The sequence below is a fragment of the Biomphalaria glabrata genome, chromosome 1 (genome assembly GCF_947242115.1).
Source record: "Biomphalaria glabrata chromosome 1, xgBioGlab47.1, whole genome shotgun sequence".
NCBI lineage: Eukaryota > Metazoa > Mollusca > Gastropoda > Planorbidae > Biomphalaria > Biomphalaria glabrata.
Genome location: NC_074711.1, coordinates 21,733,127 through 21,758,958, shown reverse-complemented (window position 1 = coordinate 21,758,958; position 25,832 = coordinate 21,733,127). Strand labels below are relative to the sequence as shown.

Genomic DNA, 25,832 nt, shown 5'->3' with positions numbered 1-25,832 from the left:
TAGACGAGGGCATATAATTACCATTCATTTCCTTTTTTTTAAAGTTAATGACTAAATCGCCAGTAAGTTATTAAAAGTTAAAAGCTATGTGTATCTACAAAATCCCTTGTCCCAGCCAGTGTTGGCTAGTAATATAAATGAGAATCAATTAAATGAGGACATTTGCATTTGTTTGTTTTATTTGTATAGTACGTGTTTTTGCAAATACAAAATTAACGTACATTCCTAACAAAAGAGATTCGTTTCTTTAACCCATTTTAGTGTCCACCGAGCCAAGGGGGGACTGGATGTCAAAATCGGCCCTGGCATTTCTATACAATCAGGCTCGTAAATTACATATCTTTTGATGGACATCCAATTATAGGTCATCAAAATCATTATATTACTTTGAGCATCGATAACTGTTCACATGTATACAATGAGCTCTATATTTCTATATAAAAAAACAACAACAACATAGCCCTTATGTTGCTTTTTAATCGCCCAGTGTGTAGGCCCTAAAAGCATACTAGTAGCACTGTCTACGGATGTAAGCTATTACATTATTTCGAATAATTTATTAAATTAAATTACAATTACACTGTAGAGAGATTTAAGAGGGCCCCGTTTGTAAAAGAATATTATAAAACCTGTAACAATTTAATACATAGTGGCATCCATGCGGCCCTTTCTGTGGTCCTACTGGCCCATTTGGGTAGGCTACTGGCCCACCGGGCATTTGCCCGAATGCCCATATAGCCAGTCCGCCCCTGCACCGAGCAGAGCTTGAGAAATCCTTACAATGGCACCTAACTAAATACACTCATACAGAAATATGTTAGCCACTTCTGACATTTAAATTAAAACTGTAATACAATTAACAAGGCAGGTGTTGATGAAGAAAGGCCTATTAAGAACTCTGTTTAATATATATATATATATATATATATATATATATATATATATATATATATATATATATATATATATATATACATATTTCGGTCTACCGTGGTTCGATGATGACCACTTTTGTCATCCAGGCGGCTGAGGGCTTTGCACTGGGGGTTTTGTGCTCCCCCCCCCCCACGTGGCTGGTGAGACCTATGTGAACCCGAAATGTTCGGCTGCACACTGGGGAGGTTATTGCAGCTGGAGCTAGTGTCATTTGCCTTGCTTTTCTTCACTGGCGCTTTTCTTCACTGGCGCTTTTCTTCTGCCAGCGCTTTTCTCTTTCCCTCATCAATTTGTGCGCCAGTTTTCACAGCGCGACGCCATGATGCTCTGCCATGTGTTTCTGTCTCCCAGGTGGTTGGGTTTATGCTGAACGCTTTCAGAGAAGCTTTGAGGGTGTCCCTGAAGTGTTTTCTTTGTCCGCCTTGTGAGCGGAGCACTTTCCTTCCCTTAATTGGCCTTACAGGAGTCGTTTAGGGATGCGGCGGTCTTCCATTCTGCAGACTTGTCCTGCCCATCGCAGCTAGGACTCCATCAGGATTGTGTGGATGCTTTGCAGACCCGCTCTTCTAAGGACTTCAGTATCTGGTATTTTTTCTTGCCATTTGATATTCAGTATTTTTCTCAGACATGTCATGTGGAAGTGGTTCAGTTTCTTTGCATGTTTACTGTACACTGTCCACGTTTCTGAGGCATAGAGCAATGTAGCGAGGATGACAGCTCGATAGCTTTGTATTTGTGTTGATACCTCGTCTATTCCAGACATTTTTAGACAGCCTCCCATAGGATGCACTGGCCTTGGCGATGTGCAGGTCGATTTCATTAACGATCTTTCCGTTTATGGAGAGTGTGCTGCCAAGATATGTGAATCTCTCAACTGCATTTATATCATCCATTTATCTTGATGCTTGGATCCGAGTAGGCTTGACCTGGAGCAGGCAAATATAAGACTTCAGTCTTTTTTGTATTGAGAAGTCAGTGGCGATGCTCTTCAGATCATTTTCAGAGCAGGCATTTAGGGGCACAGTCGTCAGCAAATGGTGAGACTATTTCATGATGGCATGAAGGCTCGTGTCCAGGAAAGTGAAGAACCATCAGAGCTCTGATGGTGCATGGTATATCTAGGAGGGGTAATAAACATTGGATGTGTGTTTATTACATAAACACAAGAGAAATTGAACTGTTGCGCTAGTGTGCAAATAATGTACATAAAAAGTACCAATATGTTAAAGTTGTTGTCATATTGCAAATCTTGAAAATGTAATTGTCTGAAAATCCTGCTAGGTCTATATGTTAGCTACTTTAAAAGGTTGTTACCTGTGACATTGTTGGTCATATTGCAGATGGTGCCATTCTCTATGATGTAATAAAACGGTGCCGCACATTTGCAAGTTTCGAGGATCAGATCCTGATAACAGGACTTCAAGCAAGATAATTTGCTAAGTGTTGTCCCTTTGTATTTAGCATAATAGTCTGTGGTCATTTGGCTGTCACTGCAGGTCCCATGAGGGGGCTGCAGCCTGTTATAAGTCACCTATAAAAAATGTGATTTATTGAATTGTGAAATCAGTTAACGTCCGTATCACTAAAACATGTATGTTATAACTCACAGACTTCAGTCTCAAAGCATCACAACAATTACTAGATAAGAACGGGACGCGAAGAATTCCCCTGCCGGGATACCTTGGGTGAGCATTTGTTAGTTTTTTTTTCTCTCACTCGGGATGTGGATGGAAGAAGTCCGCCACACCGTTCCATTAAGGGGCCAACATCTGTGTCCAGTTAGCTGGAGCGGCGGTCTCTGCATGGAATGTGGTGGTTACAGAATAGGAAGATGATGTAAACTCCCCATGGTTAGCGTTGCCCTCCGCCACTTATAGCAAGTGGACCCCAGGAACGGCGCCTTCGACATACAAAGCCTTAGCTCTGACCACGGCGCGGCTTACGTCATCACTCGTCAGAGGCCAAGGTTATGCGTTACTGATGATGCGTGTGTGCTAAACCACTGTGTTGCTGTCTAGTGTAGTCTACATAGATAGACAGAAAGATTTCTTTTGAAACAACTAGAATCTAGAATCTTCATCTAAATATGATTTAAAGTTTTCAAAACATTCATCATGGATTAAAACTCTAGATCTACAATGGTGAACAAATGTCTCGTTTTGTAATGGGTCACGGAGGTCACGACAGGAACGAGGCGCGGTGCGCTGTGTACCGTGATGTATGTCGAAGGCGCCGTGTGTACGCGATACGGTCTCCTTACTCGGTCCATGGCCGTTACTGCTTGGAGCCCTCAGACAGGACGGCAGCCCTCAGACAGGATTTGCGGTGAAGAGCTCCCGGTCCAGGCCTGTTCGTTCGATAAAAGCATTTCCTACGATCAACGGGATAAGGGCGCCATTGGACTGGACTTTATCGAAGAAACTTTTGACTAGGGCTAAAACAACGTCCTTTCGACTCCATACAGAATTGACAAACACTTCCAATTAGATTCTTTTTAGGACTCTAGATTCTCGAGAGTTCTGTTTGCCGACCACGACGTAATATGGGTCACAAAGGTCATGGTTCACCTCATCTTGTATTGCTGCTTTGCGGTACCATAAAGCTACTATTGTGTATGTAAAATGTAGATCTATGAAAATAGAAGAATGTATCGAACCTGCCTTATCCCAATGGATATGGACTGTCCTGGCATTACAGCAATGCCCTCATCTTCTGGAAAAGGCATTGTGCCCTTCTTGTGAATAACAACACGGGCTCCTGCTTCAGGTGCTAGATTGGCAACATACTGACCTTGATTGATGAAAAGTTCCAACACAAGACCTGTAGGAGGGTAGGTCGTAGAGTTAAGAACAAAATAGTTTGGGGCTCTATTTAGACCTCGAACATAAACATTATGGGCCTCTAACTTTACTATTAACTTTTATTTTATCAATAAATTATTAGATTTTAAAAAAATCGTATTGTTTTAACGTGTTCACGTCCCCCCCCCCCCCCCGGCGAAAAAAAATAAATAAATTATTATTTAAAAAATATGGTAAGCTATCGTAGTTCATCATAAAATTTTAAGAATGTCTTTCAAAATATGCCTATGTAAAAAAGCATGCTGTACTCATACGCCTTTGAATTATTTACACCATTCATTAGAATCTATTATCCTTTGGAATACATTTTCATTGTTTACAACTCAATAGTTTCTTTGGCTGAATTACGTGAGAGAATGGACCGACCGGCCTCTCTCTTGATGTCCTACTACAGAACAGCTTCTGACCGGGAAAAGTGGAAGGATTTGGTTACGCGAGTCGCGAACTGTCACAGTACCCCTATGACGAAAGTCCAGGGATAGATGAGTGGAGATTTTTTCTGGTTAGTTCTGACATATTATTAGGGTCAAAGTATTTCTTACAGCAGTGATGCCCAACCATATTCGTCCAGAGGACCATTTTAATTTCCAACACTCATGTCATGGCCACATGAACGAAAAGGTACACAAAAAAAAAAATTAAATTGACCTGAAATTATTTCATTACAAATCCATGGATCTAATACATTAATTAATGAGATATTTAAAGTTTATCTTTTTTTCCCCACGTATCAGAAAAATGGCTTCATTTCTCTACTTAAAATGTGGGCAACATTGTAGCTAGCTAGCGGGAGGTTATGACTAGGAAGTAAACTATCTTTAACTCTGAAGGAACATCCGAAACATGTAAAACAAACAAACAACCGACTCATTTTCTTGTCGCTTTTTTTTGGTTAAATATTCCCATCGATCCTCTAATATCTAGGCTTCAAAAAATTTAACAATTATTTTAAATATGGGCTCAAACCAAGAATGCCGTCATATTTGTTTTATAATGCCATTTATATTTTGTTCTTTTTAAAAACATCCATACATTCTTTACAAAGCAAAAAAGTTAAGGCGTTCACTGTTCCTGTTAGATTCTACATTCAGAGTCTCATTTAATAAACGCACAAATGTTAAAGGTCATGGTACCAATCCATCAGAGAAAATGTGAGAGCCCTAACGTAGGTAAGGATACATTTTTTTACCTTTTTTTTTTTTTTTGAAGAGGGGATTTTCTACGCTTTGTGCCGATTTTCTGTGGGCCGGATTGAACCACGTTGCGGGACGGATATGGCCCGCGGGCCGTACTTTGGACATCACTGTTTTACAGCATTTCAGCAAGATTAGTGAGTCTGTATCTCCAAGATTAGTGAGTATGCTTCTTCTCATAATTTAAACCGTTCTTTAATGTGACTGTTTAAAATTTAAATACCGAAGTAAGTTGTGTGTGTGTAACTGTGCTTCTTTTGAAGTTTGCTTCTTGTTGGTCTTTTACTATTGAATGGAAGTGGCTGAACGTTGGTACATCACCAGTCAGGTACGGAGCAGACAGAATGGACAAGTTCTAGAGACTAGAGAAGCTATCAAGAGCTCATAATAGAGCTTGTCTTCGAGTCCGAAGATTAATGAGGAGTGCAGCATTTCACTTGGATACACAGCCCCGCTGCGACCTACATATTTTGCTACATCCGGCGCAGACTATGAAACTAATTGATACACTTCATCTAAGCTTTGTTGTTTTTTTAAATATATATTTAGCTTGCTTTTTCTTCTTTGCGTAAAGAATAAACGCTTATTTGGGTCATAGTGGATACCACATGGCGCTATTTTACCTCTTAATGTAGTTTAACCGTTTGTTTATTTTGGGGTAGCCCTTATTTCTTTATGTGTGCATTAATAATCTCAGTGAAATAATGTTAAAAAGAAAAAAAAAGTTTGGACGCACTCTACAAAGCCACATGTCACTAAATGAGCCGAATATATTTAAAAGTTTGATAAATAATTAGAAAACATTAGATAAACATAAAGTTGCATGACGAATATTCAATGGGTAGCCTACTGTATTTATTCAATAGGTAAGTTACCCACTTCTAAATAGGGTGATCCGATCACGATTAATCAAAGAAAAATGATTATAATTACATCCAGTGACCGGAAGATTTATGCTAGAAGAATATGTCAATCAGTTGCTCTGAACTTTAAATGACCGCGGACCAGATTCTGAATAGCAAAGCAGACAGACTAAGTAGTGACCAAGCAGCGAGTCGATCAGGAGTGAAACAAATAAATTGTGTCATGATGCTTAGAGTGTTTACTGACCGTGACCAGGTCCCGGGAATTTTGTTTTCTGTGTAGTGTTTTCATTTTGATGGTTGAAAGTGTAGCAGTTCCCGTACTTGTGATTGTGGAGGTACGAGAAATTCCTAGGAGAAAAACAAAACATAGTTTCAGTTGGCAGGCTATTTATAGGTACGTAAAAACGTGAAGTATATTTTGTTTAGAAAGCTTCTATCAACTCATCCTGTCCATCTGTCTATCTGCTACACATTTTGTACACCTTATATCTCCCAGTTCCCATTCTAGGATCAAGTTGAAACTTTGCTCAATTATTCATTGTCCCTAACAAAACATGAATCAATTTAACAAAAAATTAATTAATTAATTAGTGGTGATTAATTAATTTTGATTGATATAGAATAAGGGAAATGCATCTTACAGTAATGAGATATATGTCTATAGGGCCTAGGGCCTCCAATTGCCTAAGGCCGGCCCTGCCACTACCATCTATATTTCTTTTTTGGAAATCAGGATTGTCGAGTGGATTCTTCCGATTCTTCGCCTATTCCAGTATTGGTGCTAGTCGAACAGTACACTTACAAAACAAAACAAAACGTATTGTAAGAGTCAAGAAAACAAGACTTAAAACGAGCATTGTCTCTGAATGTTAGACTTACGCTGGGGAACAAAAGCGACTATCAAACTTGCAGGATGCTATGAAGTCGTTTTTCCTGTGTCCGGCATTCTCCACAATGGATTGGTTAAGCTTGGCAGTGATGTAGCTGTATGCCATGGATGCCAAATACTCATCGTCCTTTGTTGCGTAAAACCTTCACAGATCAAGTACAATCAAATGTTTAAAATGTGCTGAGTAGAGCCATCAGAAATCATTTCACACTACATGATTAGAGAAAGAAACTCCTGAAACCAAACACTACCTACGTTGTTACGTTGTCCCTGGACTGGTCCAATGCCTCCCATTTGCAGAATGAAGAGTTGGAGAGGACATCTGTCCAGTTTAAGGGGGAACTTGACCTATCAAAGTCATTCGCTGACCTGATCTTTCTGAAATTGTTGGATCGACCTAGACGATAAATATAAAGTAATTCTCTCCTTCATGAGATATCTAATGATCGTGTTCCATTGACAATCTACTGTCTACGTCTTTGTATGCATTGAACTACGTCTTTGTATGCATTGAACTACGTCTTTGTATGCATTGAACTACGTCTTTGTATGCATTGAACTACGTCTTTGTATTCATTGAACTACGTCTTTGTATTCATTGAACTACGTCTTTGTATGCATTGAACTACGTCTTTGTATGCATTGAACTACGTCTTTGTATTCATTGAACTACGTCTTTGTATTCATTGAACTACGTGTTTGTATTCATTGAGCTACGTCTTTGTATTCATTGAACTACGTCTTTGTATTCATTGAACTACGTCTTTGTAATCATTGAAAAACGTCTTTGTATTCATTGAACTACGTCTTTGTGTCCATTGAACTACGTCTTTGTATTCATTGAACTACGTCTTTGTACTCATTGAACTACGTCTTTGTACTCATTGAACTACGTCTTTGTATTCATTGAACTATGTCTTTGTATTCATTGAACTACGTGTTTGTACTCATTGAACTACGTCTTTGTACTCATTGAACTACGTATTTGTACTCATTGAACTACGTCTTTGTATTCATTGAACTACGTGTTTGTATGCATTGAACTACGTGTTTGTGTCCATTGAACTACGTGTTTGTATTTATTGAACTACGTCTTTGTACTCATTGAACTACGTCTTTGTACTCATTGAACTACATCTTTGTATTCATTGAACTATGTCTTTGTATTCATTGAACTACGTGTTTTTATTCATTGAACTACGTGTTTGTATCCATTGAACTACGTCTTTGTATTCATTGAACTACGTCTTTGTATTCATTGAACTATGTCTTTGTATTCATTGAACTACGTGTTTGTACTCATTGAACTACGTCTTTGTACTCATTGAACTACGTCTTTGTACTCATTGAACTACGTCTTTGTATTCATTGAACTACGTGTTTGTATGCATTGAACTACGTGTTTGTGTCCATTGAACTACGTGTTTGTATTTATTGAACTACGTGTTTTTATTGAACTACGTGTTTTTATTGAACTACGTCTTTGTATTCATTGAACTACGTCTTTGTATTCATTGAACTACGTCTTTGTTTTCATTGAACTACGTCTTTGTATTCATTGAACTACGTCTTTGTATGCATTGAACTACGTGTTTGTACTCATTGAACTACGTCTTTGTACTCATTGAACTACGTCTTTGTATTCATTGAACTACGTCTTTGTATTCATTGAACTACGTCTTTGTATGCATTGAACTACGTGTTTGTGTCCATTGAACTACGTGTTTGTATTCATTGAACTACGTGTTTTTATTGAACTACGTCTTTGTATGCATTGAACTACGTCTTTGTATGCATTGAACTACGTCTTTGTATGCATTGAACTACGTCTTTGTATGCATTGAACTACGTCTTTGTATGCATGGAACTACGTCTTTGTATGCATTTAATTACGTCTTTGAATTCATTGAACTACGTCTTTGTATGCATTGAACTACGTCTTTGTATTCATTGAACTACGTCTTTGTATTCATTGAACTACGTCTTTGTATGCATTGAACTACGTCTTTGTATGCATTGAACTACGTCTTTGTATTCATTGAACTACGTCTTTGAATTCATTGAACTACGTCTTTGTATTCATTGAACTACGTCTTTGTATTCATTGAACTACGTGTTTGTATTCATTGAGCTACGTCTTTGTATTCATTGAACTACGTCTTTGTATGCATTGAACTACGTCTTTGTATTCATTGAACTACGTCTTTGTATTCATTGAACTACGTCTTTGTATTCATTGAACTACGTCTTTGTATTCATTGAACTATGTCTTTGTATTCATTGAACTACGTGTTTGTACTCATTGAACTACGTCTTTGTACTCATTGAACTACGTCTTTGTACTCATTGAACTACGTCTTTGTATTCATTAAACTACGTGTTTGTATGCATTGAACTACGTGTTTGTGTCCATTGAACTACGTGTTTGTATTTATTGAACTACGTGTTTTTATTGAACTACGTCTTTGTATTCATTGAACTACGTCTTTGTTTTCATTGAACTACGTCTTTGTATTCATTGAACTACGTCTTTGTATTCATTGAACTACGTCTTTGTATTCATTGAACTACGTCTTTGTATTAATTGAACTACGTCTTTTTATTCATTGAACTACGTCTTTTTATTCATTGAACTACGTCTTTGTATTCATTGAACTACGTCTTTGTATTCATTGAACTACGTCTTTGTATTCATTGAACTACGTCTTTGTATTCATTGAACCACGACTTTGTAATCATTGAACTACGTGTTTGTATTCATTGAACTACGTCTTTGTATTCATTGAACTACGTCTTTGTATTCATTGAACTACGTCTTTGTATTCATTGAACTACGTCTTTGTATTCATTGAACTACGTCTTTGTATTCATTGAACAACGTCTTTGTATTCATTGAACTACGTCTTTGTATCCATCTAACGTCTTTGTATTCATTGAACTACGTCTTTGTATTCGTTGAACTACGTCTTTGTATCCATTTAACGTCTTGTATTCGTTGAACTACGTCTTTGTATCCATTTAACGTCTTGTATTCGTTGAACTACGTCTTTGTATCCATTTAACGTCTTGTATTTGTTGAACTACGTCTTTGTATCCATTGAACTACGTCTTTGTATCCATTGAACTACGTCTTTGTATCCATTGAACTACGTCTTTGTAATCATTGTATTCATTATCATTTTGGCTTATGTCACTTTCTTCCTTAGATTTAATCCAATGACATGTTAAAGGCAAGAAGAATATTTTCTTCATAACGTCTACGTGTACCACTGTTTAATACAAACTCACCTTTCAGTTCCGTTTGTCTATGCAATTTCATAAAGTTGACATAGCTCTTGTAGAGTGCTTCTGTTGCAAGTTCTCTCCCGTGTTCTGTGTTCAGGTCATAGTTCATAGATTGTAGTTTGTCCAGAATTGCAATGGGAACGCCTTGATTGTTATTTCCTACCTGGAATATATTAACTTGTAAAGTTAATAAAAGATTTTAGGTTGAAATGTCATCAGTATGGGATTTCAAAATACCTTCAAGACATTTGGGTCATTAAGGAATCTGTTAAATTAACCCAATTAATTGAACAAGGAAAACTTTGTTAAAAATACATTTTTCAAAACGACAGTAGCCTCCCTTATACAACTTTTAAACCTAAAATATTTTTTAAAATTAATAAAACAAAAAAACTCAACATGAGTAGTACACTCGTGACGTTAACACTGTCAGCTTCTTGATTGAACGATTCTAACAATAAGGCCAGACGGCATTGTACGGCCTATAAGATTTATATTATTTATTGGTACGTTTATTAAACGTAGAACTCTTCTCTAGTCTAGATCTAGATTTAGACGTAACCTATATTAGAACTACGTAAAAATATAAACAAAGCTTATATAAAATATTAATACATTTTAGTATACCAATAGCCCAATAAACAACTTTTTAAAATATGGAGTGTTCTATAATACACATTTGTATGCACTACGCAAAACAGCAGGGTATCTGTCCAGGGCTATTGCAAGAGAGAATTTATGATGATGATGATAATACCCATAAAATATTTTAATTTTGAGAAACCTAACGATAAGAACGGTTATTTATGAAACCATTCATTCTGCTTCTATGTATATCTTGTACAAGCTCTGTAGCATTGATTCTGACCTACTTAAATATATGTTATATAAAGCCGTGTTCTCACTTACATGGACATTGGCTGTGTCAGCTCGTCTTTTGTATCTAGGAGATGCACTTGTTGTGGAGTTCTGAGAGTTGGCAGATAAACTCACTGTCGTAGAGTTGTGAGAATCGCTAGATGAGCTTGCTGTCGTAGAGTTCTGAGAGCTTGCAAAAAATTGAGTTGTTGTATCCGTTGGTGCATGATATGCACTTTGTGACGAATCTTCTGACCCCGTTACGGATGCTTCTAAAGAAAAAAAAATATTTTCAAATGCTATTTTTCTTTTCCTCTTATCAGCTTGCCAATTCTTGATGGGAACAAAAAAAAAACACCCAACAACCTGGAAACTAAAACCTGGACATGTATCTGGAAAACGGCTCTAATGAGTCTCCTAGCAATTAGACAATTTGTGTATAACTTTGTGAAATAAGTTCTAGCTGATTTGGCATATGGAAAACTCTGGTTTGACCGTTGACATTTTTCTAAATATAATCTTCTTAAAATTAATTGTTACGATACATGATAGGTTCTAAATGGCCAAACAAAGTCACTAACCACGATCTACCATAAGTGACCCAGCAAACACCAACAGAACAGAAAATAAAAAGACGCAAAAGGGACTGGATTGGCCGGACAATGCGTAGGACAAGGGAAAATAGAACAGGCTCAGAACTGGAACTCACAGGGGAAGATAAATGCTGTGAGACCAAAGTAAGCATGGAGAAGATAAACAGAACAAAAAACAAAGATGGCAGGTTGGTCATGGCCCCGAGGGATATTTTTCAGAACAGAGTACGATAGCGAAGTATTGTTGCGGCTTCACTAGTAGTCTAAAGGTTAAGTCAACTAAGTCAACCAAGTCAAGTAAGTCAAGTGAATGCAATAAAGATTTTTTAAACACCATACGGAGCAACCAGTCACTCTTAGGGAATTGCTTATTCGCCCACTGCCACGCGGAAAGAGGGGCCTCGCGTAGAGACATGGAGAGTACTAAATAGCAATGCAGACACGCTCCAGGCATTCACCAACAAATGCTTAAAGCCTATAATGGGTGCTAAATGGTCCAACAAAATCTCCAACTACAGTCTATCAGAAACAGTCCAACAAACATCAATAGACCAGGAAATTAAAAGACGCAAGTGGGGACTGGATTGGTGAGGCAATGCCGAGATCAAGGGCAAATATTGCAAAGCAGGCCCTGAACTGGAACCCACCAGAAGATAAAGGCTGTGAGAACAAAGTATACATGGTGGAAATCTACAGAACAAAAAGACAAAGATGGCAGAATGGACATGGGCCGATGGAAAATTGCCCAGAACAGAGTACGGTGGTGAAGTACTGTTGCGGCTTCACTGGTAGTCTAAAGGACTAAGTCAAGTAAGTCAAGTGAATGCAATCATGTTTTTTTAAAAATCATACTGAGGAACCAGCCACACTTGGTGATAGCGATTCGCATTGACACAAAAGGTCAGTTTAAAATTGATAATATCTATGGTGTGAGATGTTATCGCAAGTCCAATTGTGTCATTCTGTACAAGCAGGGCCGGTCCTACAGATTGCGGGGCCCTATGCGAAAAGGATTGCGCGGGGCCTAGTCTGGGTAGGTATAAGGATATTAAGTGAAAATAAAGATTTTTTGTTAGAAAATAAATATATCTTTCTACTTTATTCATACTTTACTAAGTGCAAAATCTCGGTCAACTTTACTTTACGAGCCATCTACAGTAGATGGTAGTTTTCCATCAGAAAGCCGTTAAACATTCAGATCTGCCTTTTAGATTTACTATCAGCTAGTAAAATATCACTTTTGATTTTTTAAGAGATCGAGATAGATTTAGATCTATATTTATATGTCAATGACTATTAAAGTAAATTGAGTACTGAAACTTCCTGTTTTTTTTTTTTTTGTTTTTTTTTGTTAAATTCGCCCTATTTTTTACATTTTTATTAAATGAAAGCTAACAATGCCTTTTTTTTAATCGCGAGTAGGATTGGCGTTTTCTATATTCAATGACACCCCAAAATGAAAATTTTATTGTTTTTTTCACAGGACATTTTTATGACTTTTCAGGATATTTTAATAAGTTCAGAAGATTTTCATGACTTTTTTCGTTAACATTGCAACTTCAGGAGATTTCCTGGAGCCCCTGGAAAATCAGGACGCCGCGGGAACCATATTTATAATAAGTTAAAATGTTTAATTTAATAATTACAACTAGAGTTAGCGCGGGGCCTACGAAAGTGCGGGGCCCACTGCGGCCGCATAGGCTGCAGTGCCATAAGGCCGGCCCTGTGTATAAGTCCACTTAAGGCAATGTTCTTAAGTATTTGTCTATATTTCATGATTGGATTATACAAAACCGACTAACTAGATTCCAACAAGAAATAATGCCCAGGCAAAAACTAATAAATAGAAGCCAAGACGAAAAGAATGTTCGACTGTGGGTGAGGCCGTAATAAAAATTATTATCCCCAAAAAAAGGAAATAGATTTTTAAAAAAATAATGGGACTAATAAGCTATATGGACTCAAAATGTATTCGTCAACATTTATCCTATTTTATCTTATATATAATACAGACGTTACTTCAAAAGAGCAAATTGTCATCGGAGTGTGTGAGAGGAGTGTGTGAGAGGAGTGTGTGAGAGGAGTGTGTGAGAGGAGTGTGTGAGAGGAGTGGATGAGAGGAGTGTGTGAGAGGAGTGTATGAGAGGAGTGTGTATGAGGAGTGGGTGAGAGGAGTGGGTGAGAGGAGTGTGTGAGAGGACTGTGTGAGAGGAGTGTGTGACAGGAGTGTGTGAGAGGAGTGTGTGAGAGGAGTGTGTGAGAGTAGTGTGTGAGAGGAGTGGATGAGAGGAGTGTGTGAGAGGAGTGGATGAGAGGAGTGTGTATGAGGAGTGGGTGAGAGGAGTGGGTGAGAGGAGTGACTTTCAACCTTATTAATGACAAAACTTGATCCCTAATTAACCCGACTACATTAAAGATGTTAATTAGTTTTTCCAAGCTTCAGAAATTAAAACTACTAATTAATAGTTTTGAAATAGCACCGAAATGTACAATTCATGAAGACTATCAGAACTTGCTGGCTGAGAAAGCTGTAAATGTTCGACTGATGCATGTGACTGGTTGAACTAACGCTCTGTGACCTACCTGTACAGTTAGTGTTGTTGGGGTACTCGTCCTCACCCTTCTCACAGTCGGGCTTAGTGTCACACAGCCAGGTAGTATTGAGACATCTTCCTGACTTACACTGGAAGTATTCACTAGGACACCTGAAAACTGAACGACAACACAACGAAACAATGCACACTTTGGAATCAATAGGTCTTACTTTTAAAAATATTGATTTTCAGTTTCATAAATATTAAATAGAACAATGATAATATACTGTCACAATAAACTAGGTATACACAGCAATATGACATGTGACTGACTGGAATTTAGAGACACATAACATTATATTGACAGGAATACAGTCATTTGACATGAGATTGATTTGAGTATAAAGACATGAGACGTGAGATTGGTTTGAATACAACATGACATGAAATTTTCTACAATACAAAGGCATGATATTGTATTGGCGATTCATATCAAAAGAACATTGGAGCATTAAAACATGGAGAAAACCGTAAAGAACCGAAAAGACCACCAATTATGACTTGTTTACACAAGGAACACAATTGACCGCTAATGATGATACTTTTAAGGACTTGTACCTTTTACTTTAGAGATAGCATTTTTAACTTTTCCCTACCCCAGATAAATACATTGTGAGTTGTATGTATATGCTTTGGAAAGACTGCTCCATGTTGTAGATGCGGCCAATGTAGATGCGGCTCATGTTGTAGATAAATAAATAAATTATAGCTTTTATATAGCACTACTTTCATGCTTATAGCATGCTCAGAGCGCTTTGGTCCAATCTCATTTGTGGACCAGTGAGGTGAGGGGGTATCTAGGAGAAGGTTTTTCCGTGCTGCCTTTAGGTGCTCAGTAATCACAGCTCTGCACGAGTCGGATGTCGAACCTCGAGCCCCCTTAATAGGTAGCCAAGCCAAGCCAAGTTCAAGCGCACTTAGCCTCTCGAACATCGACACAAGATCTCACCATAACTTTATTCACAATAGTGACCTCAGATTTGCCAATTATTTTACCAAAGATATACATCAGCTATCAAATTTCGAGGAAAATCGAGAACCGCGTTTCATTCATCCACCCACTCAAGATTTTCAGCCCATGAATATTCAATCTGAATAGGGTATTATAAAAAGTGCCTTAAAAATAAATATTAAAAACCAAATTTGAAAAAAAACAAAGTCATTTTTACATAAACAAGCAAGAAACAAACAACAAAAAAACAACATATAAAGCTTATTTAAGGGTAAGCATCGCACAATCACTGTCATTTATCGAAATACTGCATAATGTATATCCTCTTTTTGTATTTAAAGCACAATTAATTAATGGTTATCACTAAATTATTATTTTTTTGATTCATCCATGTATAGTCTTCAACAATTAATAATTTTGCAGAGTGTTTAATGAATAAACTGAAACTGGGAAATAAACGTGTCAAAGAATGCTCCCAGTCTGTCGGAGTGACTCAATAAAGGCTCTGTACATAGCTAGATATGCCATTACATATGCAAACCTGTTTGTGTTCAAACACCAGCACATTGTGGAATGACAATAATAAATCCACTTACCATTACAATGGTCTTCATCGTCATTGTTTCCACAGTTGTCTTTTTTATCACAGACTTGAGTGTACTCTATGCACTTGCCGTTGCTACATTTATATTTGCCCTTCGGGCATTCTCCTTTGGATAGAAGAATATACCGGTCATTTTTGGACATAATTCAATGACCGTTTTGACTAGCAGAGCTAACGTCTTTAATTTGTGGAACAGCGAAAACAAAGACACAAGTTTTGATCACGGAAATCAATTTATTTGTAGCATTGTTTAGTTTTGTTTCCACCTCAGAGATGACATAACATGAGCTAAAGTTATGCCATCACAAAAAATAAAGAAATATATATATACAGGGCCGGTCCTAGCAATTGCGGGGCCATATGCGAAAAAGATCGCGCGGGGCCTAGTCTGGGTGGGAATAAGGATAATAAGTGAAAATTAAGATTTTGTTTTAGAAAATAAATTCGGCTTTGCATTTTGTTCATGCGATCAAGTTAACTTTACTTTACGAATCTTCCAACCTATGGCATATTTATATGCCAGTGACTATAAAAGTAACTAAGGTATTGGAACTTCCGGTTAAGGGGAATATTCCCCCAGTTATCACATTTCATTACATGAAAGCTGACAATGCCTTTTTTTTTTATCGCGCGTAGGATTGGTGTTCTCCGTAATGAATGACACACACAAATGACAATTTTGTCTATTTTTCATGAGATTTTTATGAGTTTTCAGAAGATTTTAATAAGTGCAGGACATTTAATAATTACAAATAGAATTAGCGCGGGGCCTATGAAAGCGCGGGGCCCACTGCGACCGCATAGGTTGCAGTGGCCTAAGACCGGCCCTGTATATATATATATATATATATATATATATATATATATATATATATATATATATATATATATATATATATATATATATATATATATATATATATATATATATATATATATAACCAGCAGCGAAACATTGTTTAATTCCTAATGCAGTCCCCTCTGCGAAGGACAGGCCATGTATTCAAAGTGGACAAATCTCGCATCCCAAAAAAGGTTTCTGTATTGCTAGCAAGCGGAAGGAAAAGTTAATGCTTCAGGGGCACTGTAAAAGCGTGCCTAGAGTCTTTGTCATCAGGCAGCAAATGATAGGACATTTTGGCGGAATGGGACCTCTTTCACCCAAAGGGAAAGGTCACGTCATAGCCATTGATAACGACAACGGAAAAAAACTGTCACGTGATAACCATTGTTAATTCGAATTAGGTCGTACTTTGTATAGAAGAGATAGGGAAGCGCGTTGCTCAGTTTTGTTTGTTTACGAATTGGTGAATGATGTCCAATATTAATCTTCAATTTCGGAAATCAATTACTAGAAATATAATACATGGCAGCACCCTTACAAATTTGAGCCCTATAGTTACATTTTGCTTAGTGATTAGAAAACTTCTAACGGTCCAGTGAATGTATTGATGTTCATGGGTGATTAGTAAGAGGGAATGTAACAAAAGAAATGCTGCTGATATTGCCTGATTATCTTGTACTATAGATATACTTAGTCAGTTAAAGTAATGAGAATAGAACTCTAAATGTATCTTGTGAATCACAGTTCTGTGGGGTTTCTTTTCTTCTTTGCTTTGTTACTGTGTTTTTTTTTCATTTAAATTTTTACAAAATATGGAATTTGAACAGTAGACCTAATTATTTAATTCAATGGAACAATGTTTTGTATCTACGTGTGTTTCATGAGAAATCCCAATGTGTTCTAGGTCAGAAAGACAAAAGTGTAGCCAAGTGATGGCCCAAACTATAGTAACACTTGGCCCTTTGTTTAGAACGTTAGCAAACGGGAATACGTTTTAGATATTTGTTGGGGTTTCTAAAGTGAACATTTAAATCTATGAAATTATGAAATAAAGTAAACAGACACATTTCAAAAACTGTGGTGAAGATTACTGGGTTATCACCTCTCTAATTCTGTATCAAATAAACCAGCTATCAATGTCTTTGCCTAAATAGGTTCAGTTTTAGTATTAAATCAATTGTTTTGTTTTTTTATCGCCAATGTAAAATCACTTGTTTTTTTTTTTAATCGCCAATGTAAAATCACTTGTTTTTTTTTAATCGCCAATGTAAAATCACTTGGTTTTTTTTAATCGCCAATGTAAAATCACTTGTTTTTTTTAATCGCCAATGTAAAATCACTTGTTTTTTTTAATCGCCAATGTAAAATCACTTGTTTTTTTTAATCGCCAATGTAAAATCACTTGTTTTTTTTTTAATCGCCAATGTAAAATCACTTTTTTTTTTAATCGTCAATGTAAAATCACTTGTTTTTTTTTATCGCCAATGTTAAATCACTTGTTGTTTTTTTTAATCGCCAATGTAAAATCAGTTTTTGTTTGGAAATGTTCCACTTGACGGACTAAAGCTCTATTGACGCTGACCTGAATGTGGACCCGCGGAATTGATTTCACAATTCAAGCCGTAACGCGTGATGTATTTAGTTATTGGTCAACACTGGGGAGTAATGGCTGATTAAATACTTGCTCACGTTTAGAGATTAAAAAAAAAAAAGCCCTTAAATTAACGGATCTCTTTTTCTCTTCCTCGGAGTCCTGATGCACATATTCTCGTGATGCCGTATTGCGTGGAGATCCATTAGTTGACAACATTTCGTGATAGACCGATTTGTAATGCTAAACATAATGACGCAGGGAGTGCAATGAAACAAAGAAGGAGTATAACATGGAGCGTCCCGTGTTCAAGTCTTGATCAATGTTAAAAATCAAGACAACCACAATTTAATTTTTTTCCCAGTTTTTATTTGTAAAAGAAAAAGAATCCTGAACTTAAAGTGTATTCATCTTCAATAGTCAGCTATATACTGTTGATCCCTTTTTCCACAATAGTAGTTCAGGCTTGTGGCATTCCCGAAATACGATAGAAGGCTGCCTACTATCAGCATCGGCTTCTGGAAGCAGTATGAAAAGACTTAAGTCTTCACAGGTACAGTCTAGGCCGCTGAGATGGGCTCGAAAGTTAACCAGGATAAATGGCTCTCTAATTTGTCGTTCTTTTTTCGGGGACTCATAGCACCAATACTGCGCTACTGATTTGATTCAAATTGTTTCAAAAGATAGAAATTGTACTTATAGACGGTACAAAATATTTTGCATAAAGTAAGTTTCCGTCTCTACGTGGGAAAAGAGTGAAATGCAAAACAAATTCAAACACACTGTTATAAAGTATTTGAATAATTTGTAAACTACCAGAGTTGTGGGACGTTGAAACTGATGTAGCTTTCTTGCCCGATATTGAGCTTCACATTTTTCCAATTTAAAAAGAAAACACAAATGAGTATTTATTAAAACAAAGCCAACACAACTGGCAGAGAATTCTAATCATTAGAGCCGTTTTCGAGAACCGTATCCAGTTTTTTTCCACCCAAGTGTTGCCGGTGAATTTACAAGCCGAATAGAGGAATTGTAAACTTCAAAAAACCAGCACCATGATTACAGTATTTTGCACTCTGATTTTATCCTCACCTAGTGTTGATTTAGGTTCACCCAGTGGGATTAAAGTACAATATTTGATACTGTTATACTTTGTAAACCTTGAACGCTATGCTTGTCCTATTATATTAGCATTATTGATTCTTTTCAAACTCTGATATTTTGTCTAGAGTTATGGCAGATGATGATACAAGAGTCACTCTCGACTTAAAAGTTCTGAACCTATTGTAAGGCTATGTGACAATGTCACGCTGTAATCCAGCCCCGCACTTTGCCTCAGTTTAACAACTCTTCAAATAGAGTTCATCATTATCTCCCTTAATTCACTTTTCATTGCAACAGCATCGTAATACCTAAACAAATGAGAGAGAGAAAGAGAGAGGGAGAGAGAGGGAGAGAGAGAGAGAGAGAGAGAGGGAGGGAGAGAGAAAGAGAGAGAGAGAGAGAGGGAGAGAGAGAGGGAGAGAGAGAGGGAGAGAGAAAGAGAGAGAGAGAGAGGGAGAGAGAAAGAGAGAGGGAGAGAGAGAGAGGGAGAGAGAGAGGGAGAGAGAAAGAGAGAGGGAGAGAGAGAGAGAGAGAGAGAGGGAGAGAGAGAGAGAGAGTATTAAAAAAGGTAGGGCGGAGCGTATGGGTGTGTCACGTGAACATTTTCCGTACTTCAAATGACCCAGTACGACCAGAGTGACAAACACAAAGTCAAGAATTATTGAAACCAAAAGTTATAAAGATCATCGTTTTTTGTTGTTTCTGTTTTGTTTTTCTTTAGAGTCACAGAATTAGAAAAGTGTTTCTAGAGTGACAAATGTTTTGAGAAACTTGTGTACAGTGGAGAAATGTCTAATCACTGAGGTCATGTCAGGTGCCTAGAACTTTTAATACCTGGAAAAGTCCAAGATTTGATCATTTGTTTGAAGAGTACATCAGACGTTACAGGCTCTATAAACTCTGCCAGGCCTTTGAAAGGTTCGTTATTAATCTCGTTTCTTCGAATCGGGTTCAAATTACACACTGTTACACTTGGAAACTCGAGCTCAGATGCAGCTTTGAGCTCAATTTTCACCTGATGAAACAAAATAGAATCTATTTAAATACTGAGTCACTGTTGAGTCACTGTAGACCTATCTTAAAGAAAATAACAATAGAACTATTTGTTTATGTTATACAATGTGTGCAGGATTGTATAGAAATGTCCGGACTGATTTTGACAAACGGTCCGCACCTACTTGTGCATTTATATTTTAAAAATCTGAAGTAATTACTGAGTGAAAGATGATAATATTGGCGCTATTTTGTCATAGGCGCTATTTTGTCATAGGCGCTATTTTGTCATAGGCACTATTTTATCATAGGCGCTATTTTGTCATAGGCGCTATTTTATCATAGGCGCTATTTTGTCATAGGCGCTATTTTGTCATAGGCGCTATTTTGTTATCACTATTTTGTTATAGGCGCTATTTTGTTATCACTATTTTGTTATCACTATTTTGTTATAAGAGCTATTTTGTTATCACTATTTTGTCATAGGTGCTATTGTGGTATCTCTATTTTGTTATAGGCGCTATTTTGTTATTACTATTTTGTTATAGGCGCTATTTTGTTATCATTATTTTGTTGTCACTATTTTGTTATCACTATTTTGTTATCACTATTTTGTTATAGACGCTATTTTGTTATAGACGCTATTTTGTTATAGACGCTATTTTGTTATAGACGCTATTTTGTTATAGATGCTATTTTGTTAGAGACGCTATTTTGTCGGCATTCTTTTTTTTCGTTTGCTATTTAGTGGGGTCACGATATTAAGCTTATTGGTGCTCAAGCCTCTCCACATTTTAATTGTAGGCTAATGTTCACTATATTATATATAGGCTTTGGACATCGTATTAGCCACATTGTATCAAAGATAGTAGTAGGTACAGCAGTTGCGTGGCACTTAGAAATAGGTACATCAGTAGTCTAATTGAAACACTACACAGTCTCTATAGTTTTCATAGCAGCTTACAAACTACCAGCTCATCAACATCTAGAAGAATTGTTTAACCAGCAAAAAAAAAAAATGTTGAAACAAAGCTTATTCACTGTCATATAAAAGTCAATACTGCAAAAAAAAATAAAAAAATAACAATAATAAACTAATGAGTTAATGTTTCTGTTTGATTCATATTTTGTTAGGTACAATAAATAATTGTGAAAAGTTTCAACTTGATCCGAGAATGAAAGTGAAAGAAATAACGTGCACAAAAAATGTACTAGACAGACAGATTTGATATAAGCTTTGTAAAAACTAGTCCTAAATAGATGAACTTGTGTATCCATACATATCTAAGTCAGATAACCCGTGTATCTTAATATGTACCTCAGTAGGGTAAGCCAAGAATCTATCCAATAGCCAGTAGCACTGTACAGCTGTCCAGCCAGAACAAGCCAGGACCACGAGGATCCAGATCAGACGTTTCAAGAACGAGGTGGAGTTGTAGATGACGATGAGAGGCGTGAAACTGGTTTCTGACACAAACATAGAGAACTCATCTCTGACTCGACTCTCCTGCAGATAGACAAATCTTGTAGACAAAACAAACATAGAGAACTCATCTCTGACTCGACTCTCCTGCAGATAGACAAATCTTGTAGACAAAACAAACATAGAGAACTCATCTATGACTCGACTCTCCTGCAGATAGACAAATCTTGTAGACAAAACAAACATAGAGAACTCATCTCTGACTCGACTCTCCTGCAGATAGACAAATCTTGTAGAAAAAACAAACATCTCTGACTCGACTCTCTTGCAGATAGACAAATCTTGTAGACAAAACAAACATAGAGAACTCATCTCTGACTCGACTCTCCTGCAGATAGACAAATCTTGTAGACAAAACAAACATAGAGAACTCATCTCTGACTCGACTCTGCTGCAGATAGACAAATCTTAAATCATATAGTAAATTTTATCTTCAAACTCAATATGCCTTTATTAATTTATATAAACGTTGCTTCCCACTTCATATCAAAAAGTTATCAATTCATTAAACACTTTTTAAAAAAATTGTTTTTGTATAAGCTATATTTCAGGCTGTAGCCTACTCAGTGCTCTATTAGATTGTGTGTTTGTGTGTGGTATCTGGAAGGTTTCCTGGCTAGTTCTCATTAGACATTCTATTATTAAGTCCTAGTCCAAACCCCCTGCAGGACGGCTGGATGCAGGCAGGGTTCGCTCCTCGGGACAGTCCGAGTCACATGCCACACGACAAAGCAGCCCTCCTCGGCAAACATCCTGCTTAAAATGCAGCCAAGTGCTTTATGTCACACTGCCATACATTGTTGACTTTCCTAATGAAGGCATCTCCACTGACTTGAGTTTTTAAACCTCTCTTTGAGTTGTTCATTATATCGTGATCCAGATCTGTATTTGTTGAACAGCAAATAGAATCTAAATGGAAACATTTTTTTATTAGGCTTCATGTCAAATCAATGTCAATGTTTGATAACCTTTAGACACTTCATTCAAAAGTTAAACTTGATACACTTGAAAAAGAAATAAAACACACCCACACATATTTACATGGAGACACAGCCACAGACTAATACATGCAAACACATACACAAGTAGCATCATTTCATTTCCTTAGTTTGATCATGTCATTTTTTTCCTCGTCTGGTACAAGATATAATTTCACTTTCAGAATTATAACTCAGAGTCATGTAAACTCTAGTTTCGCATCCAATAGAGTTACAGACAAGATTAAAGCCCATTACAATAATACACTTAACAATGCTGACAATTAGTTTCTCTAAAGCTGAAGAGTTACCTCAGTGAAAGCTTGGATTGCCTGAAGCTTATGCAAGTTGTCTCTCAGTTTTGGTTTCATTGCGGACGATGTTTCTTGCCACATTTCCCCCAACACTGGAGTGTAACATAAACAAACTTTTTTATAAAGAAAATACTTCTTTAATACAACTTATAGAATATCTAGCTTAAATGTTAATGAATGTTAGATTTTAAAAAAGAAAGAACATTTTTTTCACCCGCTATCCCTTCCCCCCGGAAAGTAATCTGGTTAAGCGAATGTATAAAGTAAAAATCAACTACACTTTCTAATAATCAAATATACCTTTATATCTATAATTAGATCAAGAAAACATTAAACAAGGTTACTAAGACATTTTGTGTGGAAACACAAACTCAAAATCGGCTCCCGAAGTGGTCCACCCAGGCAGGTAAAAAAGGCAGGTTTCAATATTTTCAGAAAGAACATCCAAATGAAATTCAATTAAAGACAAATGACAGAGAAGAATGGAGAAAGAGAAGAATGGAGAAAGAAGGTTGACAGATCTTGTGTGGTGCCCCAGCGGTCCAGCAAAACCAAAGGATATGTGAAAGTGAATGTGAAGTTAGATGTTAACCTGTCCTAATTGATGTCTTATAATGAATATCTAATTGATCTAATTGCTTTGTAAATGGTCAATCTCTAATTCCTCAAAAAAAAAAAAAAAAAAAAAAAAAAAACACACACACACACAAAAACATTTCTAGAAAAAAAAATTTTTTTTTAATTTCCTTCAGTTACATGTTTTATACTTTTATTTCCCTATTTGAGTTCACGCGATAATATGAAAAATTACTTATTAATTGTTGTTTTAAATTATGCCCAACTTATATACATACTAAATAGATTTTTTCTCTTTAAAAAAATGTAACTTTTTTTTGTATAATTGTAGTAATTAGTTTGACAGAACTTACTTAACTTAGCAATACAAATGTAAAAAAAAAGTTTTCTTTTGACAAAAAATAAAAAACCGTTAGCATAAATGCGTGGCAGGTGGCCCTCTCCCCTACTAAAGAGCCTCCTGTGTTTGTTACTGTTTATAGTGAATAGTTGTAATAGTGGTGTAACTTTATGATAAAAACTGCTTGCATAAATGATTTTTAAAAATTAGATTTTTCACTTTTAGAAAAGAAAAAAGTAGCCGTTGCATCAGAACTTTGAATGGACTAAAATATTATGATGTCATATTTTCACTATATTTTCTAGTTTACGAGATCTAAACGGGACAGACGGACAGACATGTCACACAAAACTAATAGCGTCTTTTCCCCTTTCGGGGGCCGCTAAAAAGCTTATATTTTGATTCTGTTAGAATGCTACTTTACTTTTAGAATTTCCTCACGCAATGATATTTCTTGAACTATTTTTTTATATCCTTTTTATGTTTCCTTTTTTTTTTTAATAAAAGTTTTGGCTAAACTTTTTCAACTTTGCTCTTTGACCTGTCATATTTTTCATTTCCAACTAATAACTCACACTTTTTTTTCATTGTCTAAAGAAGCAGGGCCTGCCTTAGGCATAGGCCAACTAGGTAGCCACCTAGGGCCTCCGATTGATGGGGGTCTCGCACAGGACTCGAAATAATTTCTATAGAGAACTAGTGAGACTTGTGACCATTTTTATTGTTGATTCACTAGATTTTAAATAAGTTGCGTTATTTTATTTTTTCGATGTTTTTATTTAAATTTCATTTGCTACCACAAAATTCCCTTTGCCTAAAGTTCCCCTTTCAGACCTTGTGGTCTATAGGGCAAATGATGTAAAGGTCATCTGTTTTTTGTGGCCTACGGTTTATGAGGGTGTCATGTGGCCAGCACAACGACCAACCGCCTTTACTTTTCTCCAACTAACGTCAGGTACTCATTAGAGCTAGGTGGACTCAGAGGCGCCCGAAGATCCCGAAATTAAAAATCCCAGTCTTCGCCAGGATTCAAATCCCGGTCCCCAGTTAGGAAGCCAAGCGCTTTACCGCTCGGCCACCGCGCCTCCATCCCTTTGCCTAGGGCCTCCAATTATCTAACGCCGGCACTGAAGGAAGATGGTTTAAGGGTGGAAGTTTGTTTGAATACATAACTAAAAAAAAAAACTAAAGTAAAAAATGTATTCATTTATTTCAAACTAAACATTGGCACATGTATGGCTGGATTCTGAATAACTAAGTTGCTAGAGCATTGCGCTAATAATGTTGGGTCTTCAATCCAAACTGGCCAATTTTTTTTTTTTGTTTTTATTTTTCTATGGCAATTAAAATGTGAATGTTTAGTTTATTATATTATTTGAACATAAATAAATTTGAACTGAATAAAAAAATGTATCACTTTTACGTTGTTGGTCTAAATTTTAACTGGCCTTTGCTTAAAAGCCATTTAGAGATTTGAACTTGCACCCTTCTGTAAGATAGTTAGCTACACAGCCAGCAGAAATAAGATACCCTAACGCTAAACAAGAACATTGAAAATCTTAGGGAAAAAAATATATTAAAAATGTATCCTATAATTTAAAAACAATAACAACAAATGTTGAAGGCAATAAGATTAAACGTACCTAGTACTGGAGCTTTTAGTCTGCCACAGGGTGGACAATAGTCTGCATGTTTGAGGATACGGTTCACTTAACTCACTAGTGAACTGGAAAGTGAGATCAATGCTCCCATCTCTCTCTCTTTATTCTCGTCGCGTTGTTTCAATTGGTTTAGTCAGAGATGTCCTACTGATGACAAATCTGTTTTATTTTTTTGTCCTACCAATCTTTTTTTTTGTTTTGTGTCCTACCGATCTGGTAAATAATTCAAGAAGGTCGATTTTCAAATAAACAGTTTTTGACGTAGATCTAATATTGACTCTTTTGATATTTGATTCATAGAAATATTTTTTTTAATTA

At 36.5% G+C, this 25,832-nt stretch overlaps 2 protein-coding genes across 3 annotated transcripts in view; both read right to left on the bottom strand.

Annotated features, from left to right (window-relative positions):
- Positions 1–25,687, bottom strand: part of LOC106074165 (uncharacterized) — a 31,281-nt gene extending 5,594 nt beyond the window's left edge. For both annotated transcript variants that reach the window (XM_056028115.1, XM_056028123.1), the window contains exons 1-13: positions 25,497–25,687; positions 22,935–23,029; positions 21,482–21,670; positions 20,005–20,185; positions 15,624–15,737; positions 14,065–14,193; positions 10,940–11,160; positions 10,034–10,193; positions 7,001–7,142; positions 6,736–6,888; positions 6,101–6,204; positions 3,593–3,756; positions 2,251–2,467 (exon numbers count right to left, since the gene is read on the bottom strand). In XM_056028115.1, coding sequence (XP_055884090.1) covers positions 2,251–2,467; positions 3,593–3,756; positions 6,101–6,204; positions 6,736–6,888; positions 7,001–7,142; positions 10,034–10,193; positions 10,940–11,160; positions 14,065–14,193; positions 15,624–15,737; positions 20,005–20,185; positions 21,482–21,670; positions 22,935–23,018 — 1,858 coding nt within the window. In that variant the 5' untranslated portion in view covers positions 23,019–23,029; positions 25,497–25,687. The remainder of the gene's footprint in view (positions 1–2,250; positions 2,468–3,592; positions 3,757–6,100; positions 6,205–6,735; positions 6,889–7,000; positions 7,143–10,033; positions 10,194–10,939; positions 11,161–14,064; positions 14,194–15,623; positions 15,738–20,004; positions 20,186–21,481; positions 21,671–22,934; positions 23,030–25,496) is intronic.
- Positions 1–25,832, bottom strand: part of LOC106074110 (28S ribosomal protein S11, mitochondrial-like) — a 320,632-nt gene that overhangs the window by 23,782 nt on the left and 271,018 nt on the right. The gene's annotated exons all lie outside the window — the stretch shown is intronic.